At 33.1% G+C, this 21,794-nt stretch overlaps 2 protein-coding genes across 2 annotated transcripts; one reads left to right on the top strand and one right to left on the bottom strand.

Annotated features, from left to right (window-relative positions):
* Positions 1 to 1,614: 1,614 nt before the first annotated feature.
* Positions 1,615 to 20,921, top strand: LOC134722082 (organic cation transporter protein-like). The gene is made up of 10 exons (XM_063585551.1): positions 1,615 to 1,759; positions 3,804 to 4,015; positions 10,965 to 11,192; positions 11,589 to 11,791; positions 16,584 to 16,847; positions 17,154 to 17,288; positions 18,249 to 18,334; positions 19,275 to 19,395; positions 19,633 to 19,705; positions 20,664 to 20,921. Exons 1-10 carry the CDS (start codon positions 1,627 to 1,629, stop codon positions 20,823 to 20,825), a joined length of 1,617 nt encoding a protein of 538 aa, XP_063441621.1. The 5' UTR covers positions 1,615 to 1,626; the 3' UTR covers positions 20,826 to 20,921.
* On the bottom strand, positions 12,134 to 14,327 carry LOC134722084 (uncharacterized protein KIAA1958-like). The gene is made up of 3 exons (XM_063585554.1): positions 13,736 to 14,327; positions 13,213 to 13,434; positions 12,134 to 12,945 (listed from the first exon to the last, which is right to left on the bottom strand). The coding sequence occupies exons 1-3, from the start codon at positions 14,205 to 14,207 to the stop codon at positions 12,242 to 12,244; spliced, it is 1,398 nt and encodes a 465-aa protein (XP_063441624.1). The 5' UTR covers positions 14,208 to 14,327; the 3' UTR covers positions 12,134 to 12,241.
* Positions 20,922 to 21,794: the final 873 nt, after the last annotated feature.

Raw genomic sequence — 21,794 nt, 5'->3', positions numbered from 1 at the left:
TGTATTTGAAATTTTATGGACGCAATCATGATATGAAATATCTGTCGTAGATAACTAAGACTATGTTTCATTTGTCTCGACCACAATCCTCTATTCCACATTGGAAATATTCCCGGATGCGACATATACCCGGGTTTTACATGGAATGAACAACACGACAATAGCCGATGGTAGAACAAGATTTTTTTTTAATTCCCGAACTCCTGGGTTAACTTACTTTTTATGTGGTTCATTTAGCTTAATATATAGTTTCAAGTTTTTGCAAAATATTGTTTGTTTTCTTTTTAGCTTACAGGGTTCAAAGGACCAAGTGAGCTTTTCTCATCACTTGGCGTCCGTCGTCCGTCGTCGTTAACTTTTACAAACTTCTTCTACTTTGAAACTGCTGGGCCAAATTTAATTAAACTTGGCCACAATCATTATTGGGGTATTCAGTTTAAAAAAAATGTGTCCGTCGACCCGACCAACCAACCAAGATGGCCGCCATGGCTAAAAATAGTACATTGGGGGTAAAATGTAGAATTTGGCTTATATCTCTGTAACTAAAGCATTTCGAGCAAATCTGACAGGAGTAAAATTGTTTATCAAATCAAGATCTATCTGCCATGAAAAAAAAGTAAAATCACGAAAATACTGAACTCAGAGGAAATTGTTATTATCTTGAATATTATTATAGATAGAGATAAACTGTTAACAGCAATACTGTTCAGTAAGATCTACACATAAGTCAACATGACCAAAATGGTCAATTGACCCCTTAAGGATTTATTGTCCTTTATAGTAGATTTCTAACAATTTATGGTTTTTTTGTAATCTCAAAATAATCTTCTGCTCTGAAACTACAAAGAAAAAATTAACCGAGCTTGATCACAATCACTAAAAGAGTATCTAGTTTAAAAAATGTGTCCGATGAACCCACCTGCCAACCACCATAGCTAAAAATAAAGAAAAAATGTAGTTTGCTAATATCCCTGAAACTAAAGCATTTAGAGCAATTTTGACTTGGATAGAAATGTTAATCATGTTACTATATAAATTTGTCCTGAAAATTTCAGACAAATCAGAAAAACTGTTGTTAGGTTGCTGCCCCTGAATTTGTAATTTTAAGGAAATTTTGTTGTTTTTGGTTATTATTTAGAATTTTGTTATAGATAATGATAATTTGTAAACAGCAATACTGTTCAGCAAAGTTACATATACAAATAAGTAAAAGTAACAAAAAAAATCAAAAGAAATACAGAAATTAATTATATATCGCATGCTCCAGAGGGATAGTCATTTTAACATGTGACTCCCGGCGTGTTATACATGGTATAATTCGTTTTTGTGCTGACCTAAGGCAACTATTAATGTTCTATCTATGTCCATTACAATTTTTACATATTTTTGACGTTTCAATATTCGTTGTTCAAATTATTTGGTCACGAGCATATCTCATGAAGGTCATTTTGACCAACAATTTGTGTACATTGTAATAATAATATTCGTCTTTCACGTTATTTAGATGTATACCATTCTTTTTATCATTTGTAGATATGCAAGTAATATATTTCACAACACGACTCTAAATACTTATACTGTATATGATTATTACACACATTTAAGACTATATTTCAACATCTCAATATGGCTGAAAATATTGATGTAGACAATATTTGGAGGATTTTGGGTAAACGATACACAGTTCTACAGATAATTTACGCTTTCTTTATATCAGTATATATGGCAGGCTTTCCCATGCTAGTTTACGTTTTTGTTGGTGAGTATATGTTTAAGCACATACGTTTCCTTTGCATTTGCAAAAGACGTTTTATATTCTATCGTAATGATAAAGTTTCTCAAGAAGAGCATGAGCTGTCTTGTTTTTATTGAACACTTGGTAATGTTTATATCTTGAATCCTCCTAGTATAAACATTAAAGCTGCGTTTTATTTTCGACCTTTGAACTAACTGATCAACAGAGATAGATTTTTAAATTTTGTTACTTTCTTTTGCCAATTAAAGATGCCATTGTATAAAACACACAGCAGCCATGCATATACAATGTGTTGGTTAATCCCTTAGAACTTTATTAAGCCACTAAAGTATTGATAATATATATGAGTTTTCATGAAAATTCACACTCCATAATAGTTATCACTGTACCAGGACTACAATTCAGTACGCCAGGCGCGCGTTTTGTCTACATAAAACTCATTAGTGACGCTCATTTCAAAATATGTATAAAGCCAAACAAGTAAAAAGTTGAAGAGCATTGATGATAAAAAAAATCATAAACGTCATATCCAGGACCATAACATGTTAGGTACCGGAATAGTAATGCTCTTAATAAAATTAACGGCACATATTGTCTTGCCCCAGATGCGCATTTCGTTAATACATGTCTCTTCAGTGATGCTCGTGGCCAAAATATTCGAAATCCAAAGCTTATATAAAAGATTAAGAGCAATATTGTTTATAAAAATTGGTTACCGGGTTAGTAATGCTCCAAATAAGTCAACAATCAAATAGCAATGTTATCGAATGTGTGCATGGATGGAAACGTTAAAATCAAAGATCTGCTATATGTTTATGCCCCACCTACGATAGTAGAGGGGCATTATGTTTTCTGGGCTGTGCCTCCGTTCGTTCGTCCGTCCGTTCGTTCGTTCTTCCGTCCGTTCGTCCCGCTTTAAAGTTTTTGGTCGATGTAGTTTTTGATGAAGTTGAAGTCCAATCAATTTGAAACTTAGTACACATGTTCCCTATGATATGAACTTTCTAATTTTAATGTCAAATTAAAGTATTGACCCCAATTTCATGGTCCACCGAACAAAGAAAAAGATAGTGTGAAGCTCAGGTTAAAGTTTTTGGTCAAGGTAGTTTTTGATGAAGTTGAAGTCCAATCAACTTGAAACTTAGTACACATGTTCCCTATAGTATGATCTTTCTAATTTTAATGTCAAATTAAAGTATTGACCCCAATTTCATGGTCCACTGAACAAAGAAGTAGATAGTGTGATGCTCAGGTTAAAGCTTTTGATCAAGATAGTTTTTGATGAAGTTGAAGTCCAATCAACTTGAAACTTAGTACACATGTTAACTAAGATATATCCTTCTAATTTTAATGCCAAATCAAAGTATTGACCCCAATTTCACGATCCAGTGAACATGTAAAATGATAGTGCGAGAGGGGCATCAGTGTACTATGGACACATTCTTGTTATCTTTTCTTATGATGTGTTTGATTTTGACATTTGATTGGAGACTTTCCGTTTTGAATTTTTCTTTGAGTTCAGTATTTTTGTGATTTTACTTTTTACAGATATTTTGCAGTGGTAAACTGTTAAATAACTGAGTCCAAATGTCGAATATTTGTTTCGATGTAACAATTTGGTAACAAGATGAGAAGAAAAAAAAAGAGACAACAGAAACACATGCAATAGGGAATTAAAATCATAAATCTATGAAAAGATAGAAACCGTCACGACAAGAAAAAGTTGAAGAGTTAGACAATAGTCCATAAAAGAATCAATACAAAACGAAAAGTTTACAAATACAAACAATGCCTATAAATGCTGATGTATGTCAGGTTCTTGAAAGTGTAAATAATTTCTGCTACACTACTGGTTTACTTTATGCTATTTATGTTAAAATTTCATGACACATGATCGGTGATTGGGAATCGTGCCATTACAAGTTGGAAGCATTTTATATAGTTTAAATAAACAATTTAAAGAGTTTTATAACAGTTGCATCATCATACCTTCCAATATTTCTCTAATGTTTTTTTCTTCAAATCTTGAACAAGTTAACATTTGTAGGATATGCCCCAAGTCATAGATGTAAACCATTTACCAAGGATCTATATGAATATGGATACACAGAACAGTATAATACAACGTATACAGTGGTGAAGTACGACTCATGCCATACCACAATATCCCGCAATATATCCAATACCACTGAAGTTATCAGCATACCATGTGTGGAAGGGTATCAGTATGATATTGAAGTTGACACTTTTGTTTCAGAGGTATGAATGAGCTTCTAACATGACGTGAAAATAACATGAAACAAAGCTTTTAACATTCAGATTTAAATGTTTTATTTTAAAACGGCCGTTTTCATCTGAATGCAAAAGTCATTTAATGTCTTGTTAAAATTTAAAGCATGTTTATTTTGTAACCATGTTGTTAGTAATACCGCAGTCCAACTAGGCCACGATCGCACTACGATCGTTGGAAAAAATGAAAATTTTAACGATCGTGTAGATCGCAGTGCGATCGTTAAGTTCACAGAAAGGTCGTATCACGGTCGTGGTGAGGTCTTCAAGATCGTGATGAGCGTGGCCAACTTTGAACATGTTCCAACCAATTGTGGTACGTGGTCTTGGTGAAATCAGGTCGTAGTATAAGCGTAGTTAGAGCGCTGTAAGGTCGTGTTAAGGTCCCGAAGGTCTCAATACCATCGTAGCGAGAGCGTAGCAAAAGCGTGATTATATTCGGAGATACTGCGCTACGATCTCACAGAGACGTTATTATGACCTCGCGACGACCATCACGTTCCACCGCGACCCAACTACGCTTCAAATACGACTATACCACGTTAACACCACGCTGTTCAAGACCATAGTAGGATTCTAGCACGCCCATGCCGTCCTTGTCACGCTCTTCTAACGACCTGACTACGTTCATACTACGACGATCATGCTCATTGTCGTTTTCACATAAAATAGTACTAGTAGTGTGTAAAAGCTCTCAAGGCTTAGTTTGTTTGTTTGAAATTTGGAACTCTTGTCCTTTATCTCGAACTGCGCCACAATAATTCTTGACACATCTGTCTCATCCCTGCTATCGTTCAATAAAACATCGTCATTTGAGCTTGATGGACCTTTGTGATTTAGGTTTGATTGGTCAGTCCGACATCTCTGATGGATCAGGATTCGTTACTATCAGAGTTCCCTCTGCCTGGATATTAACCCCTTCTACCACGCCAAAGTGTTCTGGTAGATTTTGTTGGCATTATTGTGTTGTTTCCGAGAAATCTACGCATTAATAAGAAATAGAAGGAATGCAACAGTTTTGATACGGAACACGATGTTGACGTTATTGCTGAGAACGTACTAAGATAGCAATATGAAATTAGTAAAATCGTGGTATGAACGTGTTATAATCGCAGTAGAAGCGTGGTAAGATCGTGTTGCAATCGGATAACTCGTGGTATGGTCGTTGTGAGAATGTGATGAGCGTAGAAGAATCATAATAATCGTAGAAAGAACGTACTGAGAACGTGGTATAATCGTAGCAGGATCGTTATAGAAGCGTAATGAGGACGTAGGATCATCGTGAAAATTGCTAAAATTGACATTTTCATGCCGCTCATTCCGCGATCTAACCAGGATCTGAATAAATTCAAGAAGGTAGTGAGCGTGGTGCGATCGTGGTCTTGTGGGACGGAGGCTTTATCAAATTAGCATAAAAAGAATAGTGGAAACAAGAAAAAATATAAAATAAGTAGATACAGGCATTTGGTAAAAAAAAATCTCGCTTAATTAAAAATAATGACAACAGTAGTATACCGCTGTTAAATAGTCGTAAATCGATATGTAACGTTTATGTAGTGTCAGGTGTCGTTCATTCATGGGATGTGTTCGTTGTTATTCTGTGGTTTACATATTATAATGTACTATTATATTATTTAGTTATGTATTTCTCTGTCTTGAGTGTTCTTGCGTTTATTTGTTTTGTATTAATGTCACAAAATGTTTTTACTGTAGCGTTTTGTTTTTAATATTGCAATATAAGCGGGAGGTTCGGGTAGCCATAAACCAAGTTCAACCCACCATAATTTGTTAAGATGTCCTGTACCAAGGCAGGTATATGGAAGTTGTTATCAGATAGTCTGTTTCTATATAAGCTGTTTTTTGTTTTTCTTGCTGTTCAGTGTTTCTGTTTCGTTGTTTTCTTCTTTTATTTGTGTTTCCTTCGATTTTACTATCGCTTAATCGACTTTTGACTTTTGAACATCGGTATACTACTCATGTATGTACGGCATGTGTTTTATCTTAATTGATTTATTACTTATGAATAGCGGTATACTACTGTTGCCTTTATACATACCTCCTAGATTGGTAGCATCCTTTATCTAAAATTCACGCAAACCTTTGAGATGCAAGCAATACTTCAAAAAGATAATACTTTTCGTCACCTTAAACAGGAAATGATAAGTTTTGTACATTGTTATATTACTGTTGCCTAATGAGAAAAGTAAAACAAGAACAGGGTTTTGATTAGTTATTAATGTGACAAAATATGTGTCTTTCTCAAACTAGAAAATCAAAGTAATATGTTAGCTTTAATGATCTTCAGGATGGTTCACATTGTTTAATTGTGCATGTTGAACGGTTTTATTCTCAATAGTACAAAAGCGCTACTTCCGATTTGAAGCAGTACGGCAAGTGTCTATGATTATCACGTGTTCTACCATACAGATACAGCCCTACAGATATCGCTTTGCTGTATCTGTATACTATTGTATGAACCTGCGTGACCTCAGAATGTGTATTGCAGTCGCATTCCAATGACGTATCAATTGCGAATTACATATTACTTTTATACGTTCTGTTTGGTTTTCAAACATTTCTTTAGAGTAATAAGAATCACATCAATTTTCTGATAACATACACTCATGAACAGCAGTCTTTCCAACGATGACAACTATCGATTGCAAAACTTGAATGAGTATAATTGTGTAACAAAATCAACCATGTCAATTTCAGCATGCATGTTTAGTGGATGTTGAGTTTGAAGCGTAGGACAACTCTTATACGTTTCAAATTGAACAATGTTTTGTTATTTGTTTTTACTGTTGAAATCAGTTGTTATGTTCAAATAGATAATTATTCACCTTAAGCGATGTACTATTGTTGACCGTTCGAGATTCTTTTTTGCGAACCCGTCTTCAGTTGAATGTGTGCAGTGTAGATACTATTCTGTACGCTTTCCGGAAGTCGCGATTTTCGAAGCGAGAACTTTTTGAATCACATTTTAAATTTGTCGGCTATACTATATTAAACGGTAAGATGTTCATCTGTACATTGCTTAATGATTAATTCAGCTGACATCGATATTCACAAATGGTTTATAATTAAATTTAGCACATTCGTTATTCGTATCTTTGCCTTAATCAAGAGATTTCAAGTGCATCACTAAGGAAAATCAGTCGGTGAATCTAAAAAAAATCTTTTTGCACCCTTACTGTACAAATTAACGTACAATCCAGACTTGATTTACTAAATAAATTATATTCTAAGTGGTGGTAAAAGTTTCAGCCAGATCTTTGAAGCCAGAGATAAGAAAATTACACTTGTTTGGATTTCCTTCTGTACGATCAGTCTCGCTTGTATATTTTGAAACTGTATGATCAGTCTTTATTTCACTGTATTCTAGTAGTGATTTCAAAGTTATTTACGATACATTAGAAGATGGCATTTTTCTAAATAGCACAAATATATTTTAATAAATTCACATCCTGTAAACTTTTCAAACATGTTTTAGCTTGATAGGGTGAACTCGACTTACTAAATTAAGTATAATGATGTTTGAATGTGACTGAAATAGAAGAAGGTTTGCTTGTTTATAGAAGTTTCAGAAATGCCCTCCGTTATACTTACAGTTGTACAAACACACAAATTTAATTGTTATATAAAATGCATGAATTTACAAACATTCGAGGCCGAACTGTAGCCTCTAATTGATCAATTGTACACCACTTTGTAAAGCGATGGTTTATAGTGATAATGAAGTCCGTCTTTCCGTTCGTTCGTTGGACCGGTACAACATGTTTCGCCGGTTTTGCAAGCGCATCTCCTCATAAACCACTTAATATACATAGGGGTTTCCAGACATTTTTAAATGGAGAGGGGGTCCAATCCGGGAGAAAAAAGGATTCCAAATATATGTTCCAATACAAATGCATTGAAAGTTAAAAAAGAGTTTCAAACCGCCGGATCCCATTTTTTTTTAATCTGCACTGGTATAACTATTAATTATTTTTTCTCGGATTCTGTATCATAAATTATAATATAAAAAAGAAGATGTGGTATGATTGCCAATGAGACAACTGTCCACAACAGATCAAAATAACACAGACATTAACAAATATAGGTCACCGTATGGCCTTCAACAATAAGCAAAGCCAATACCACAAAGTCAGCTATAAAATGCCCCGAAATGACAATGTAAACGATTCAAACGAGAAAATTAACGGCCTTATTTATATAAAAAAAGGAATGTATTTCGAATTTTATTAATTTTTTTTTATGGGGTTTCTTTATATAAGATACGGACTTGAACATTGCATTATATGGGGGCACCCATCAGGTTTTTCCAGCTGTGACCTCCAAAACCAATTGTTAAACTTTTCTAAAATTGCTCCATTTTTACTCTATTAATGTATTATGGACCTTCTTTTTCGAATTTTTGGTAAGAATATTTTTGATGTTTCTATATCTAAAATACGGACTTTGTCATAACCTTATATTGGGCGTACCTATTTTATATTCACAACTTCCTTCAGACACTTGTCAATGAATCTTTTTCAGATTCCTTATCATTTAATTCAATTGTGTACCTCTTATTTTGGTTTTTCGAAAAATCATCATTTTTTTATTTCCATGATAAGGACTTTTCCACTACCTTATTGGGTGGTACCCGTTTACTATACGCAACTTTCAAAAACTTACTAGTATTAATAAAACTTCCTCATATTCGTTATTAAATGATGCCACTGTGCACCTATGATTTAGTTTTTCTGGTGGTTTATTTTTTTCCAAAACATGGACTATAGAAGTGGCGGGGTATAATTTCTTTAATTCTTTTCTCAATACCTTAAGTTTTTAAACAAAACTTTCTCTATCTATTTTTTGTAATTTTAAAAGAGACAGGCTTGATGTATGTTATCACTAATTGGTCAACGGCAGACGGTGTAAATAGTCTTTAAAAATGTAATAGTTAAACAGATAGATGCAACGACACACTAATACAAAGTCCACAAGCGAATCATGTATTGCTTTTTAGGCATTTAATTTTAAGTAAGACTGACGGAACAAAAATATAACTATTTTGCCGTCTATTAAAATCATCAGATATATATTTGTATTGTCTGATGAAAGAAATCACACGTTATAGTTCCATGGACACAATCATAATATCACATAGACACGTATATACCTTCGAATTGCCGTTGTTTTTCAGTCAAGGTCGTTAAAACTTCCATTTGTTGTTTTTTTTCTTCTTCAAAATCACGACTGGTCATACAGACAAAAAATCTGAAATCGCTTCTAGAATACAGTCAGTTTTAGACTGATCGTACAGTAATTTATTTTGGGATCCTCAAGGAAAACATATTTTTTATTTGAAATACGAACATTCTACTTAAATACGGTAGGAATACTGAAACAGTATATATTTTACTGTAAACTGATGCAAATATTTGGAATAAAAGATTATTTGCTTTTTACTACGAGAGCAAAATTGTCAATTGATTTTACTTTTTTCTATGAAGTTGGTGTGATGCACACGTATATTTTATATTCTACTGCATGTTTTTGTTACAGTTACTCATATTTATGATGTTATACATACATTTAAGATGTGCAAAGCACTTTATAGATATAGGAGTAAACAAATGATGAGAAAAGGCACCAAAACAAAGCCGTTCTGTTAGCCAGTTTGAAATCCTCGCTTCGAAAATCGCGACTTCCGGATAGCGTACAGAATAGTATCTACACTGTGGTATTACTACACGGGCTTCAAGGGATTTCAAATCGAAAATAAATGCAAAACCTTTGTTTTTGAGTCTTTCAAAACACAAGTCATATACAGAATTAATTGCAGGATAAAGACAATTACTGTTTTAATAGTTTCTTTAAATATCAGCTGTATTTGTACTAGGCTCGAATCATGTGTAATAGCTCGCTTAAAGCTCGCATATACAACTTTGTACAACTTTGTACCTTTTTTCACTTTCGATCTTTTATATCTGGGCGTTATGTATTCGGGTTTAGTTTTCTGTAATTAGTTAATACTTCAGTTTCTTTATGTATATCTCTTTCATATTCATTTGATAAAATTTACTGTTTGCAATAGCATGAATTGTTCTATATAATAAGAATGTTCTTATCCCGGGCGTAAAAACAATGCCGTATTGGGCGAAACTTTTTCAACTTTTGATATTCAGTGCTGTACAACTTTGTACTTTTTTCACTTTCGATCTTTTATATCTGGGCGTCACTGGTGAGTCTTGTGTGGACAAGGCGCGTTTTTGGCGTATTGAATTTTAAACCTGATGCTTTTTGTTATCTATTAATCATGTTTTTCTTTGTCTAATATGTTCTCCTATTTATTTGTATTGTAGTCCTGTAATATTATGTTGTCATTTCAATGTTATATTTAACTTTGCCATTAAAGTGCGAGGTTTGACATGCCACAAAACCAGGTTCAACCCACCACTTTTATTCCCCTTTAAAAGTGTCATGTACCAAGTCAGGAAGATGGCCATTGTTATATTATTGTTCGTTTCTGTGTGTGTTGTATTTTAACGTTGAGTCGTTTGTGTTTTCCCTTATTTTTGAGATATTGAGATAAGACGTGGCACGGTACTTGTCTATCCCAAATTCATGTATTTGGTTTTCATGTTATATTTGTTATTCTCGTGGTGTTTTGTCTGATGCTTGGTCCGTTTCTGTGTGTGTTGCGTTTCAATGTTGTGTCGTTGTTCTCCTATTATATTTAATGCGTTTCCCTCGGTTTTGGTTTGTTACCCCGATTTTGTTTTTTGTCCATGGATTTATGAGTTTTGAACATCGGTATACTACTGTTGCCTTTATATATACCTTGTTTCTTAACCTCGAACAAATACAGCTGATATTTAAAGACACTAAACAGTTATTGTCTATGTATTTTTGTATCTATACTTTTCAGTGGAACCTAGTATGTGATAAAGCAGGTTTAGGTGAGCTTACTCAGACAATATGGACAGCAGGGCAAGGAATTGGGTCTCTAATTTTTCCATCCATTGCTGACCGCTATGGACGAAAACCGTTAACCGTTTGTTGTATGATCTTGCTGACGATAAGTGGAGCTTCAGCCTCTTTCGGAAGTTACTATATATATGCAGTATTACGATTTTTAAGTGGAGCGTTTCAGCAGGTATATATGATTCACAAAGATAAAAACAACCGCTGTTTAATTTAAGAAATTGTTTGTTACTTAGAATACAGAAAGCTGAATACTAGTGTTCTATTCCAGTATAATAGCTGCAGTCAGATATAAGTGTCGGTCAAAAAAAAAAAGGAAGTTTTTTTCGTGATGTCAGGCACTTCATTAGTAGTATTTAACGGCAGAGAGATTGATTATATTGGTAGCCTATTTTGAAAATATAATAAAATGGGAAAATGGCATAGGGTACTTGTAAATAAGATAATACTTTTTTTCTTTCAAAACAATTTACCTTTTTAACAGACAAAATATGAGAAAAAAGATTTTATATTATTAGTATTGACTCGGTACGTAAAAACACCATAGTTTCAAAATATATCTTTTTAGGGATATGGGTTAACAATGTATATTGGAATAATGGAACAAGTATCAAAAGAAAATAGAGGAATGGTCAGCGCCCTTGCATCGTTGTCATGGTCAATCAATGTTATCGGGGTCGCTGCTATTGGATATCTAATGAGAAATATTCATTGGAGATATGTACAAATGGCATCTGGTCTCGTTGGAATTCATAGTCTGTTTGCATATTGGTAACGTATATGTTTTAATTTAAACTTATAAATTGAACAAAATATCATATATAGATTTGATAATACATGTACACCAAAAGTTATTTTCCATACCGTGGGTGATAAAAAACAAAACTGTCCAAAGCAACGGTTCACAAAACATCCCACATGTTGATTAACTTGACCCATATTTTTAACCAGTGAAATAAGTATAGATTATAACATGCCCTTTTCCATATTGGCCCTGGTATCATCCCGAGACTCCCATATCGGCCTCGAGGCTTTAGCCGAGGGCCGATATGGGTCGAGGGATGATACCAGGGCCAATATGGAAAAGACATGTTATAATCTATTTATCACATATTTAAATTTTGCAGGAAAGAGGAAAAAAAGTTCAATTATAACAATTTAATGAAACAAAACAGGTAAATCTTTTAAAAATATCACAAAAGTTTTATCACATTTTCAAATTTAGTTTTTATCATTTACTCCATAGAAATTTATTGTCACATTTCCACTTATTTTAGAATATGGCAATACACAAACGCGTGAATTTGGCATAATTGGGGCTAAATCTATAACTGTTGGTTGTGCACTGTTGCTAGTTGCCATTGTAGCAGAATTCTCCTCATAACTTTCAATGCAAGCAACCATTGCATCGACATCTACATTTGTTAAATCATCATCTGTTAAGTGTTCAATATTGTGAGTGGATGTACTTGGCTGATCAGAGACATTTCCAGGTTTATTAGCTATAGATCCTCGGTTACCAGAAGAGATGTCACTTAAAATGTTTGACATTTTTTCTTGCTGCTCTAGAGAAGAAGAGCTATATTGGTTTATAGATTGAACATTACGGTGTCCAGTCAACTGCATTATCTGGGTAGCTTCAACGTTAGAATGTAATAATGAAGTAACTGTTGTTTTTCTCGCACTGTGGTTAACTTTACGGCCTGTGAGACCAGCTTTAAGAGACATAGTTTTTGCCAGGTCACCAAGCTTGTTCTTTCCAAGTGGTTGCTTACTAAACCACAGTGCTCTAATAGGTGGAAAAGTGCTGTCAGGGGTAATATTGTGGAGTGTTGACAGATACATTCTACTGTCTGGTGTCAAAGTATCAACAGGCCGTCTTTTCATGAACTCTTTAAATGCATTTACAGGACATCTTGGGTCACCTACAAAGAAGACCAATGATTAAACTTACAAAATAAAGAAGAATCTTTTTTTTCAAAACATACAACACTTTTTATAAATATTCTTAAATGTAAATCGCAGAGAACATATGTTATGTTATGTATTAAGAATTCGATTTCGGCTTTTTTTGTGTTCTGTTCCCTATTGCTGCAAAGTAGTTTTATTGTGAGTTTATATACGAATTGATATTACAAATATGTGTTTTTGTAAGATTAAAATGTCACGATATAATTTTATACGGTATTTACCTGGGTTTTCAAACATTTTAGGTGCAAACGACCTTGTATTTCCAGACTCCCCTTGTCTTGTTTTTGTCATTCTTTCTGAATATTCAAGATAGTGCTTTCCTTCAGATGTTGCTTTCATTGTTACATCACCAAATAACATATCTGTATGCTCTTGTCTACTTCTCATTCCAAAATGGAGACTGTTATTTAACCATACTGTGTTTGTTAAGGCCTCAGGGTTACCTAAAATAATATAAATTAAATATGAAACGATGCGAAATTACATATTTATTATATACGAATAATTTATATGCAATATTGTACATTATACAAATGCAACTACCTTTTTTTTCTTTTATTGAAAGAAATTCTATAAATTGAAAGGAGAGTCTCTGGAAAGTACTTTATTAATTATAGAATAGTTTATTATATAACTGAAACGGTTGACGAATTTTAATTACTATCCTATTATAAAACGGAAACTGTGTTTTAACTATAAAATAAATTTTAAATACTTTATAAATACTTGATCATAAAAACTTACTTATTCCTAGCAGATTTTTGTTGAACAAGGAATCAATTTCATCAGAAGTGAAGGGGTCTGCACGTCTTTTTTTATTTCCAAGTCCTTTCCCTTTTAATGCTTTACGCTTTGCTCCTAGAACATCCCGAGAGTGTGCAAATTCCTTGTCCTTTAATATACTGATGTTGCTTTTTTCATTCAGATATCTGTGTATCGAGGATTGTATGCATTTTAGTGAATCCGGCTCATATTCTTTTCTATCTTTTGTACGTACTGCTATGAAAAATCTGGCCAGATACATATTCATTGCTTCAACTGGAATATCCTCTGGATTGCGTAATTCTCCTACACTTATTAACCAGTCCTTCAGAATTTTAATGTCACTTACTGTTTTTTTTCTCGTATTGGCGTTTTTCATTAGTTCCACAAAGTCTCCCGTTTCGCCATCTCCCACTGCGACGAAACGAGCACCGTCACCGTCATTGTTCGCCATTGTCGTTAAGGACGCAATGACGTCACGTCATTTAGAGGGCACAATATGGATATCTCTTTTTTGCCCCGGGCAATTTTGAGGTTATTGCATATGCAAAACCTAAGGTATTCATAACAAATATGTGATAATCTAAGATATTGACCATCAGCTGTCCATTTATTTATGGTAGGGTTCAAGTTTAGATTTAAGAAATGATGTGTAAACTCTTGTTTGTCTTTTCGGGTTTTTTTTTTAAGATTAAATGATTAAAGATTTCTGAAACATTTATTACCCAAACTTTTGCACTTATTACAAGAAGTATGAATATCATATAAATCGGTTTTTAGCATTTTTCTAAGAATAATTTTCACCAAGAGTGAAAAGAGACAAATAAAAGTTGATAAATCACGATATATAGATAGTGAGGAATATGAAGAGAGAAAAAAATATAACAAAACTCAAGTGTAATGAATCAAAAATATTATAATTAAAAAGTAAAACAACAAAAATACCGAACTTCAAGAGAAATTACCATTGCAAAGTTCCTTATCAAATGGCAACTTCAAAAGCTCAAACACGTCAAACGAATGGAAAACAACTGTCATACTCCTGACTTGGTATATGGATTGTGTACGTAGAATGAATATGGTGGTGGATTAAACCTTGTTTTATAATTTATTTTATTAACTTCTAAATTGTTTGACAATGGCATACAATTCTATTATATTGATAACAATGTGTGAACAAAACAGACACCAACAACGTCTGATAAACTTTAATAATACTTTTAGATATTTGGATGATAATTTGGCTCTCAATAATCCCGACTTCACTATATATACTAAAGAAATTTATCCTGTTGAACTTACTTTAAATAAAGCTTATACTAACAATGACTACTGCCCTTTCCTTGATCTTGATATCTATATCACTAACGGAAAGCTGAATACTAAAATCTATGATAAAAGAGATGATTTTTCATTTCCTATCGTTAATTATCCATTTTTAGATGGTGACGTTCCCTTGTCACCATCTAACGGTGTTTATTTGTCTCAACTTGTACGATTCGCTCGTGTATGTAACAATGTTTTAGATTTTAACGAGAGAAATGTATGTATTACTGAAAAATTATTACACCAGGTTTTCGATATCACAAGCTAGTCAAAACATTTACTAAATTTTATCATCGGTATACGGACATCATTCGTAAATATAGCTCAACATGCAGACATATTATACGTTCAGGTATTTCACATCCAATTTTTTTTTAGGGAAATATTCTTTATAAAGCACAAAGGTGTCATTATTCACCTCAGAAACTAACAAAACCTTTGAATAGACTTATTTAGAGGGAATATAGTTACGATACTGTTGTCAGGTCATTAAACATTGCATATTTTGGCGTTAACATTAATTCACTTATAGGGTCTTTGCATCGGAACTAAACACATTTATTCAAAAACCAGTTGTTGGCATGACACAGATTATGTTCTTCTCATATATGTTATGATGGTATGATACTAAACCCCTAACGGGAAGGATTGTGCCTGATGTTCATATGATGAAATCATAATCTTTCAGTCAGTTTAATTGTCTGGAGCTGGCATGTCAGTTAACTGCTAGTAGTCTGTTGTTATTTATGTATTATTGTCATTTTGTTTATTTTCTTTGGTTACAATTCCTGACATCAGACTCGGACTTCTCTTGGACTGAATTTTAATGTGCGTATTGTTATGCGTTTACTTTTCTACATTGGCTAGAGGTATAGGGGGAGGGTTGAGACCTCACAAACATGTTCAACCCCGCCGCATGTTTGCGCCTGTCCCACGTCAGGAGCCTATGGCCTTTGTTAGTTTTGTAATATTCTTATTTCATTTTCTTGTGTTCAATTTGGAAATTAGTATGGCGTTCATTATCACTGAACTAGTATATATTTGTCCAGGGGCCAGCTGAAGGACGCCTCCGGGTGCGGGAATTTCTCGCTACATTGAAGACCTGTTGGTGACCTTCTGCTGTTGTTTTTTTCTATGGTCGGGTTGTTGTCTCTTTGTCACATTCCCCATTTCCATTCTCAATTTTATAATAGGTAATATTTTATGTTAATACAATCATGCTGACTACCTGGCTGTTGAAATGCTCTTTGACGAAACGCCCATCATCAGTGGTATCGACTCAGCGGTTGAAACCTCATCAAATATCCAATGGTTAAACGGCGTATATTAAAAGATGGAAATTTCCCGTTTAAGCTTAACATTATTTTTTGTTTATATAGTTTAATCTCCATTTCATATAACGTTTTATATTCTCATAAGTACCACCTTAGGGCCCTCAATTCATTATTTGAAATTACAACACTTTTTGGTTAAATAGTTGATTGGTTGACATATCTTCTTTTAGGATAATTGATGAATCCTTAAGATGGCTTATAGCAAATAAAAAGATGAAACAGGCAAAGGCGGTAGTCATGAAAGTAGCCAGATTTAACAAAGTGAAACTGGAAAAGGTGTTACCTTTATTAGAAGGTGAGGCAGAAATGAGACTACTTCAGGAGCCTGACTTAGAAAAGGATATTAGCAGTGCAAAGAAGCCAAACGAGAATATGCTGACTATATTGAAAACCAAAACATTATTTAAAACATCAGCAATTATGTCATTAACCTGGTAATCACCCTTCTTAAACATTTATTAATATGTTATTTTACTGGTAAACACATTAATGAAAGTAAACACTCCAATGAAAAAATATAGAATATCATATACGCGGTTAATCTGTTAACTGAAAAAAAAAGATTTACAATTAAGTATTTTGCAATCACCCAAAATCGTTACTTAGTTTGTTTTGTCTGCCAATGTTTTTTTTATATATAATTTTGATATATTTCAAATTATTGTTATCCCCCCTTTTTCCCAAACTTGATGGCTGTGGATGGCAAATCGAAACTAATTTTAATATTGTATGTATTTCAGGTTTACAAATTCTGTCGTATACTATGGCCTGACGTTACAATCAGTTCAACTATCAGGAGATCGATACCTTAATTTCTTTATCAGTGTTGGTGTAGAACTTCCTGCAATGATAACTTTTATGTTGCTGGTTAAAAGGTATAGCATAATATTGCAACTATGAAATACGTAGACTTGTTCTCTATAGATATATAATAACGGTATAAGACTATAGATAGAATATAAATCTAATAGGAAGTTGATGTACTAAATTTCGCAGATTTTATGTGCAAAAATATAAAGGAACATAGGAAAATGTATTTCAATCAATCTGAAATGTTGCGCCGGACATGCAATTATTAACGTTAAAGTAAGATTTGTGAGATCAATAAAACAAATGTATGGTGCAAAAATTTATAGAATTAACTGAAATAAGAACAACATGTCAAGGCTTTTCTGTAGATATATGTATGTTGGTGAATTTATTTTGTATAGGCAAATGGTTGCTGTTCTAAACTCACATTATAACTGAATTTTAATCCGAACGCATGTCCCACGCAACATTTCAGATTGACGTAACGTCATTATATTTCAAACCAGTGTCATTCTTCAAACATTTTTGCCCGATGCCATGGGTTGACAAGTTTTCAATGTTTTATAATCTTTTTAACCCTGGTATTTCTCTTTAAAACCGGTTTTCTATATTTTAAGATTGATAAACAATTGTCCCCCTGATTAAGCTGTTTCAAATAAAAACAATATCATAAGTAGCTTTATTACTAAAATACGGAACAAATAGAATTTTATTTTTACAAAATTTACTTCTGGATATTATATTATGATCATAAACAAGCTTCTGTCTAAGTTTGGTAGATGTTCAGTATAGTTTAAGAAGGTAATTAAAATTTCAAAAACTTTGACCACAGAGTGAATATTTGTGGACGACGACGAAATGTAGGATCGCCATGTCTTTCTCTTCCGGCTTAAGTCGAAGGCTCGACAAGAACAGAGAAATAAATAAATACACGCCTGTGTTTTGTTAGAAAAAGACATCGTTTCGAAATCCTGTAACAAACAAAGTGTTGATATAGAAACAATACAAATATTTTTCTCATTTAGGTTAGGAAGAAAGAAAATTTCCATGATTGGTCATAGCATAGCTGGTATATCTCTGATAATATCAGTTATTTTGACAACCTTAAAGGGTGAGTGTTTTGCTTTGATTAAATCACTTATAGAAGATATTTTTGCATCTTCATTTAACATTCAAGTATATGGTCAGCAATAATTCAATGTAATATTAGGATTATACGATATTGACTTGATGCTCCATATAAAACCTGGTTTTTCACTGGAGTTCGGTATTTTTGTAATACTTGTATACATATGCCGAAAATTAATATTTCATCAAAGATGCTAGAAACTAAAACTTTAATTAAACTCGATTTTTATAAATCAATGTTATATTATAGTTCGTTTCTATGTGTGTTTCATTATTATGTCGTGTTTCTGTTGTGTCGTAGTTCTCTTATATTTGTTACATTTCCATCAGTTTTAGTTTGTAACCCGGATTTGTTTTTTTTCTCTATCGATTTATGAATTTCGAATAACGGTATACTACTGTTGCCTTTATTAATTGACAAGAAATGAATTTAGTCTAAATCACGTTTCGCTTCATATCAGGTAACCTTTTACTAAATACTTCAACGATTATATGATGTCAATCGCGTCGAGGTGAATTTAAAGGATTAGAAAGATAGTGTAAAAAGTAAATTACAAATTTAGTGTACCACTAGGTAAACCTCTCAATTGTATGACAGTCCCATAAAATACCATTATATTGACAATAATGTGTGAACAAGAATATATTTCTTATCTTGATTTTCATCTAGAAATTAGAAAGTGTCGATTGAGAAATTATCTTTAAGTCAAAAAAGTTGATACCATATTTCATATTGTCTATTATTTATTTCTATTATGCGATATTACAGCCAAGACCCTGTATCAAATCATCCCCATAAACTTGAATCAAACAATACCTTACCATTAACAAAATCATAATAGGACACTGATTTGAGGCCTTCTTTTAGTTTTGGCCTTCTTGTTTGTATAGGTTTTAAATGTATGTGTTTTTGATTTTTACAGCAAGAAGCAGCAGTTTGAACACGGCTGCTGTCGCATTTAGTTTTATTGGAAAATATGGAATAACAATTTCATTCAGTACCATATTTCTATGGACTCCAGAACTTTTCCCTACAAACTTAAGGTAAGTTGAACTTGGATTGTTTAAGTTGAGATGGAGATGCAAGATATATTTAACGTCTTCAGGCTTTAAATCTTAAGCGCTGAGTTTTACATTTAATCCTATTTCTCATCTACAGCGCTAGACTTAATATTTGCAGAGCTGTGCTGTTTATCTACATTGCTAAAGGGTTTACAAAATATATTATAGATCGTTATTACATTTTGTGGTATGAATCTGAAATAGCTGATTTTTTTTTAGGAATACCGGCATTGGTATCGGATCTGTTTTTGCTCGTATCGGTGGAATGTTTGCTCCTTATTCATCACTCCTGGTAAGTATTTGATCCATATCTGCTCGAATCGGTGGAATGCTTGCTCCTTATTCATCACTTCTGGTAAGTATTTGATCCCGGTTTGGTCACTATTCATCACACCTGGTAAGTAGTTGGTTCATCTTTGCTCCTTTTTCATCACTCCTGGTAAGTATTTGATCCATGTCTGCTCGAATCGGTGGAATGCTTGCTCCTTATTCATCACTTTTGGTAAGTAGTTGATCCCTGTTTGCTCACTATTCATCACACCTGGTAAGTAGTTGGTTCATCTTTGCTCCTTATTCATCACTCCTGGTAAGTATTTGATCCCTGTTTGCTCCTTATTCATCACTCCTGGTAATTAACATATTGTTAGTGAATTAGATATAGATCCCACATCTTATTGAGTGTGTGATCACAATTAACTTGCATTAATCTACTCAATATTTGATTACTAGTATTGATTCCTGATGAAATTATTTTTTTAACTCAGGACTCGAATCATCTAATCGGTCTCGAGCTAGCTCGTAGTAGAATGAAAAAGAGAATGATTTCAATTTCCATCTAAATGAAACGAAAGACTATAATTGTCATTTACTGCTCATCTTCGTCGTTAAGCATGTGAGGTAAGAGAAAAGAGTGATAATCAGATAAGAGTCAGAATATACACTTGATTAAGGCGACATGTTTTCCTAGCTGTAAACAATAAGCAATCAGATTGAAAATCTAACTCAGCGTATCAATCTCCTGTATAGTAGAAGAGCTCTTCAAAGAATCAGATACTGAATACAAGTATTTGATATTGTATCAGTACTAGGCAAGTATAAGATTTAGAAGAGGACAAATCATTTTATAAATGTATAGAAACGTCTATATACATTAACTATATTTTCAATTCATAATATCCTGTAAACCCAACACTAGATGTATTGGGTGCCGATTGCAATGTTCATTATATAACCATAGCATTATTTTTCAGGCCAGACATATAGAATGGGGACCAGGAGTTATATTCGGCGCCTGTTGTGGTGTTGTTACGTTGTTACAGCTCCTGTTACCTGAAACCAGCGGGAAAGACCTACCCCAGACAGTTGAGGAACTCGTTGAATGGGACAAAAAGAAGGAAAATAACTCGAAATAATCGAATCTGTTTAGGTCTTGTGGTTTATTCGTCTACATTTAACTGACTTGGATATACCATAATACTGGATTCTGAATAAAAAAAATATGAATTCTTTATTTTTCATACAAAAAAAAACACAAGACATTCGACTATTGATACAAAATTATTAATATTTAAGTATTCCATGTCTTCTGCTGAAAATGACACAATGATCATTTCAATGCTAGCTAATGCCTTTGTTTAACTTTATCCCTTTCTTTTTTTCTTTGAAGAAAATATTTTTTGAATGTGTCATCTCATCACACTGGTTCTAACTTACCGTCACATTACAAATAACTTATTTGACCACAAGATACTAGGTGGCATATAATGCAAATAACCATATCCTTCTAGAATAGTTATGTAATAATTTTGTAAACTACTCTTGAGGGAATAAGTATCCTCAAAACTATTATATGTAAAAAGTAAAATCACAAAAATACTGAACTCAGAGGAAAATCAATTTGGAAAGTCCATAATCACATGGCAAAATCAAAAAACAAAACGCATCAAAAACGAAGAGTTTTAGTATGAATTAATAGTTTAATGGTACCTGAAGAGAGGTATATGATACCAAAGGGGCATCTACAAATAAAAAATTAATAACAATGCAACGGCTAAAAAGATAAAGACATACAACAGATAATAGATACTTCTTGTTTCTTGTCTTTCTTCCTAGAAAGTTTCAAATATATAAATAAAGAAATAGGTTAGTATGGGAAGCACAGTTGGTTCTCATATGAATGTTGATTGCTTGTTGAAAAACATGTCTTCCAAACCTGAACTATATGTTGTCAATCAAGCATCATGATAATGTCAGTTTCAGATATTTTGTTTGAATGACAGTGATTTACGATTTATCTCTCCCTGAGACAATATACAATTAGCCATTCATTTTTGTGAAACAAAGTAGAACCAACTCTTTCAATTTGCCTTTTACGTTTGGAT

This window comes from Mytilus trossulus, chromosome 6, assembly GCF_036588685.1.
Source record: "Mytilus trossulus isolate FHL-02 chromosome 6, PNRI_Mtr1.1.1.hap1, whole genome shotgun sequence".
NCBI classification, from domain to species: domain Eukaryota; kingdom Metazoa; phylum Mollusca; class Bivalvia; order Mytilida; family Mytilidae; genus Mytilus; species Mytilus trossulus.
Note: the sequence above shows the minus strand (reverse complement) of the source record. Positions and strands in the feature narration are given on the sequence as shown.

Bases quoted from the DNA above. Each gene is read 5' to 3' on its own strand.
- LOC134722082 (XM_063585551.1), top strand. From the start codon at position 1,627: ATGGCTGAAAATATTGATGTAGACAATATTTGGAGGATTTTGGGTAAA. The intron at 1,760-3,803 runs GTGAGTATATGT...TAACATTTGTAG, and splicing joins GCTAGTTTACGTTTTTGTTG to GATATGCCCCAAGTCATAGA. The intron at 17,289-18,248 runs GTATAGCATAAT...TTTCTCATTTAG, and splicing joins TTTATGTTGCTGGTTAAAAG to GTTAGGAAGAAAGAAAATTT.
- LOC134722084 (XM_063585554.1), bottom strand. From the start codon at position 14,207: ATGGCGAACAATGACGGTGACGGTGCTCGTTTCGTCGCAGTGGGAGAT. The intron at 13,435-13,735 runs GTAAGTTTTTAT...ATATTATTTTAG, and splicing joins CAAAAATCTGCTAGGAATAA to GTAACCCTGAGGCCTTAACA. The intron at 12,946-13,212 runs GTAAATACCGTA...TCTTCTTTGTAG, and splicing joins TAAAATGTTTGAAAACCCAG to GTGACCCAAGATGTCCTGTA.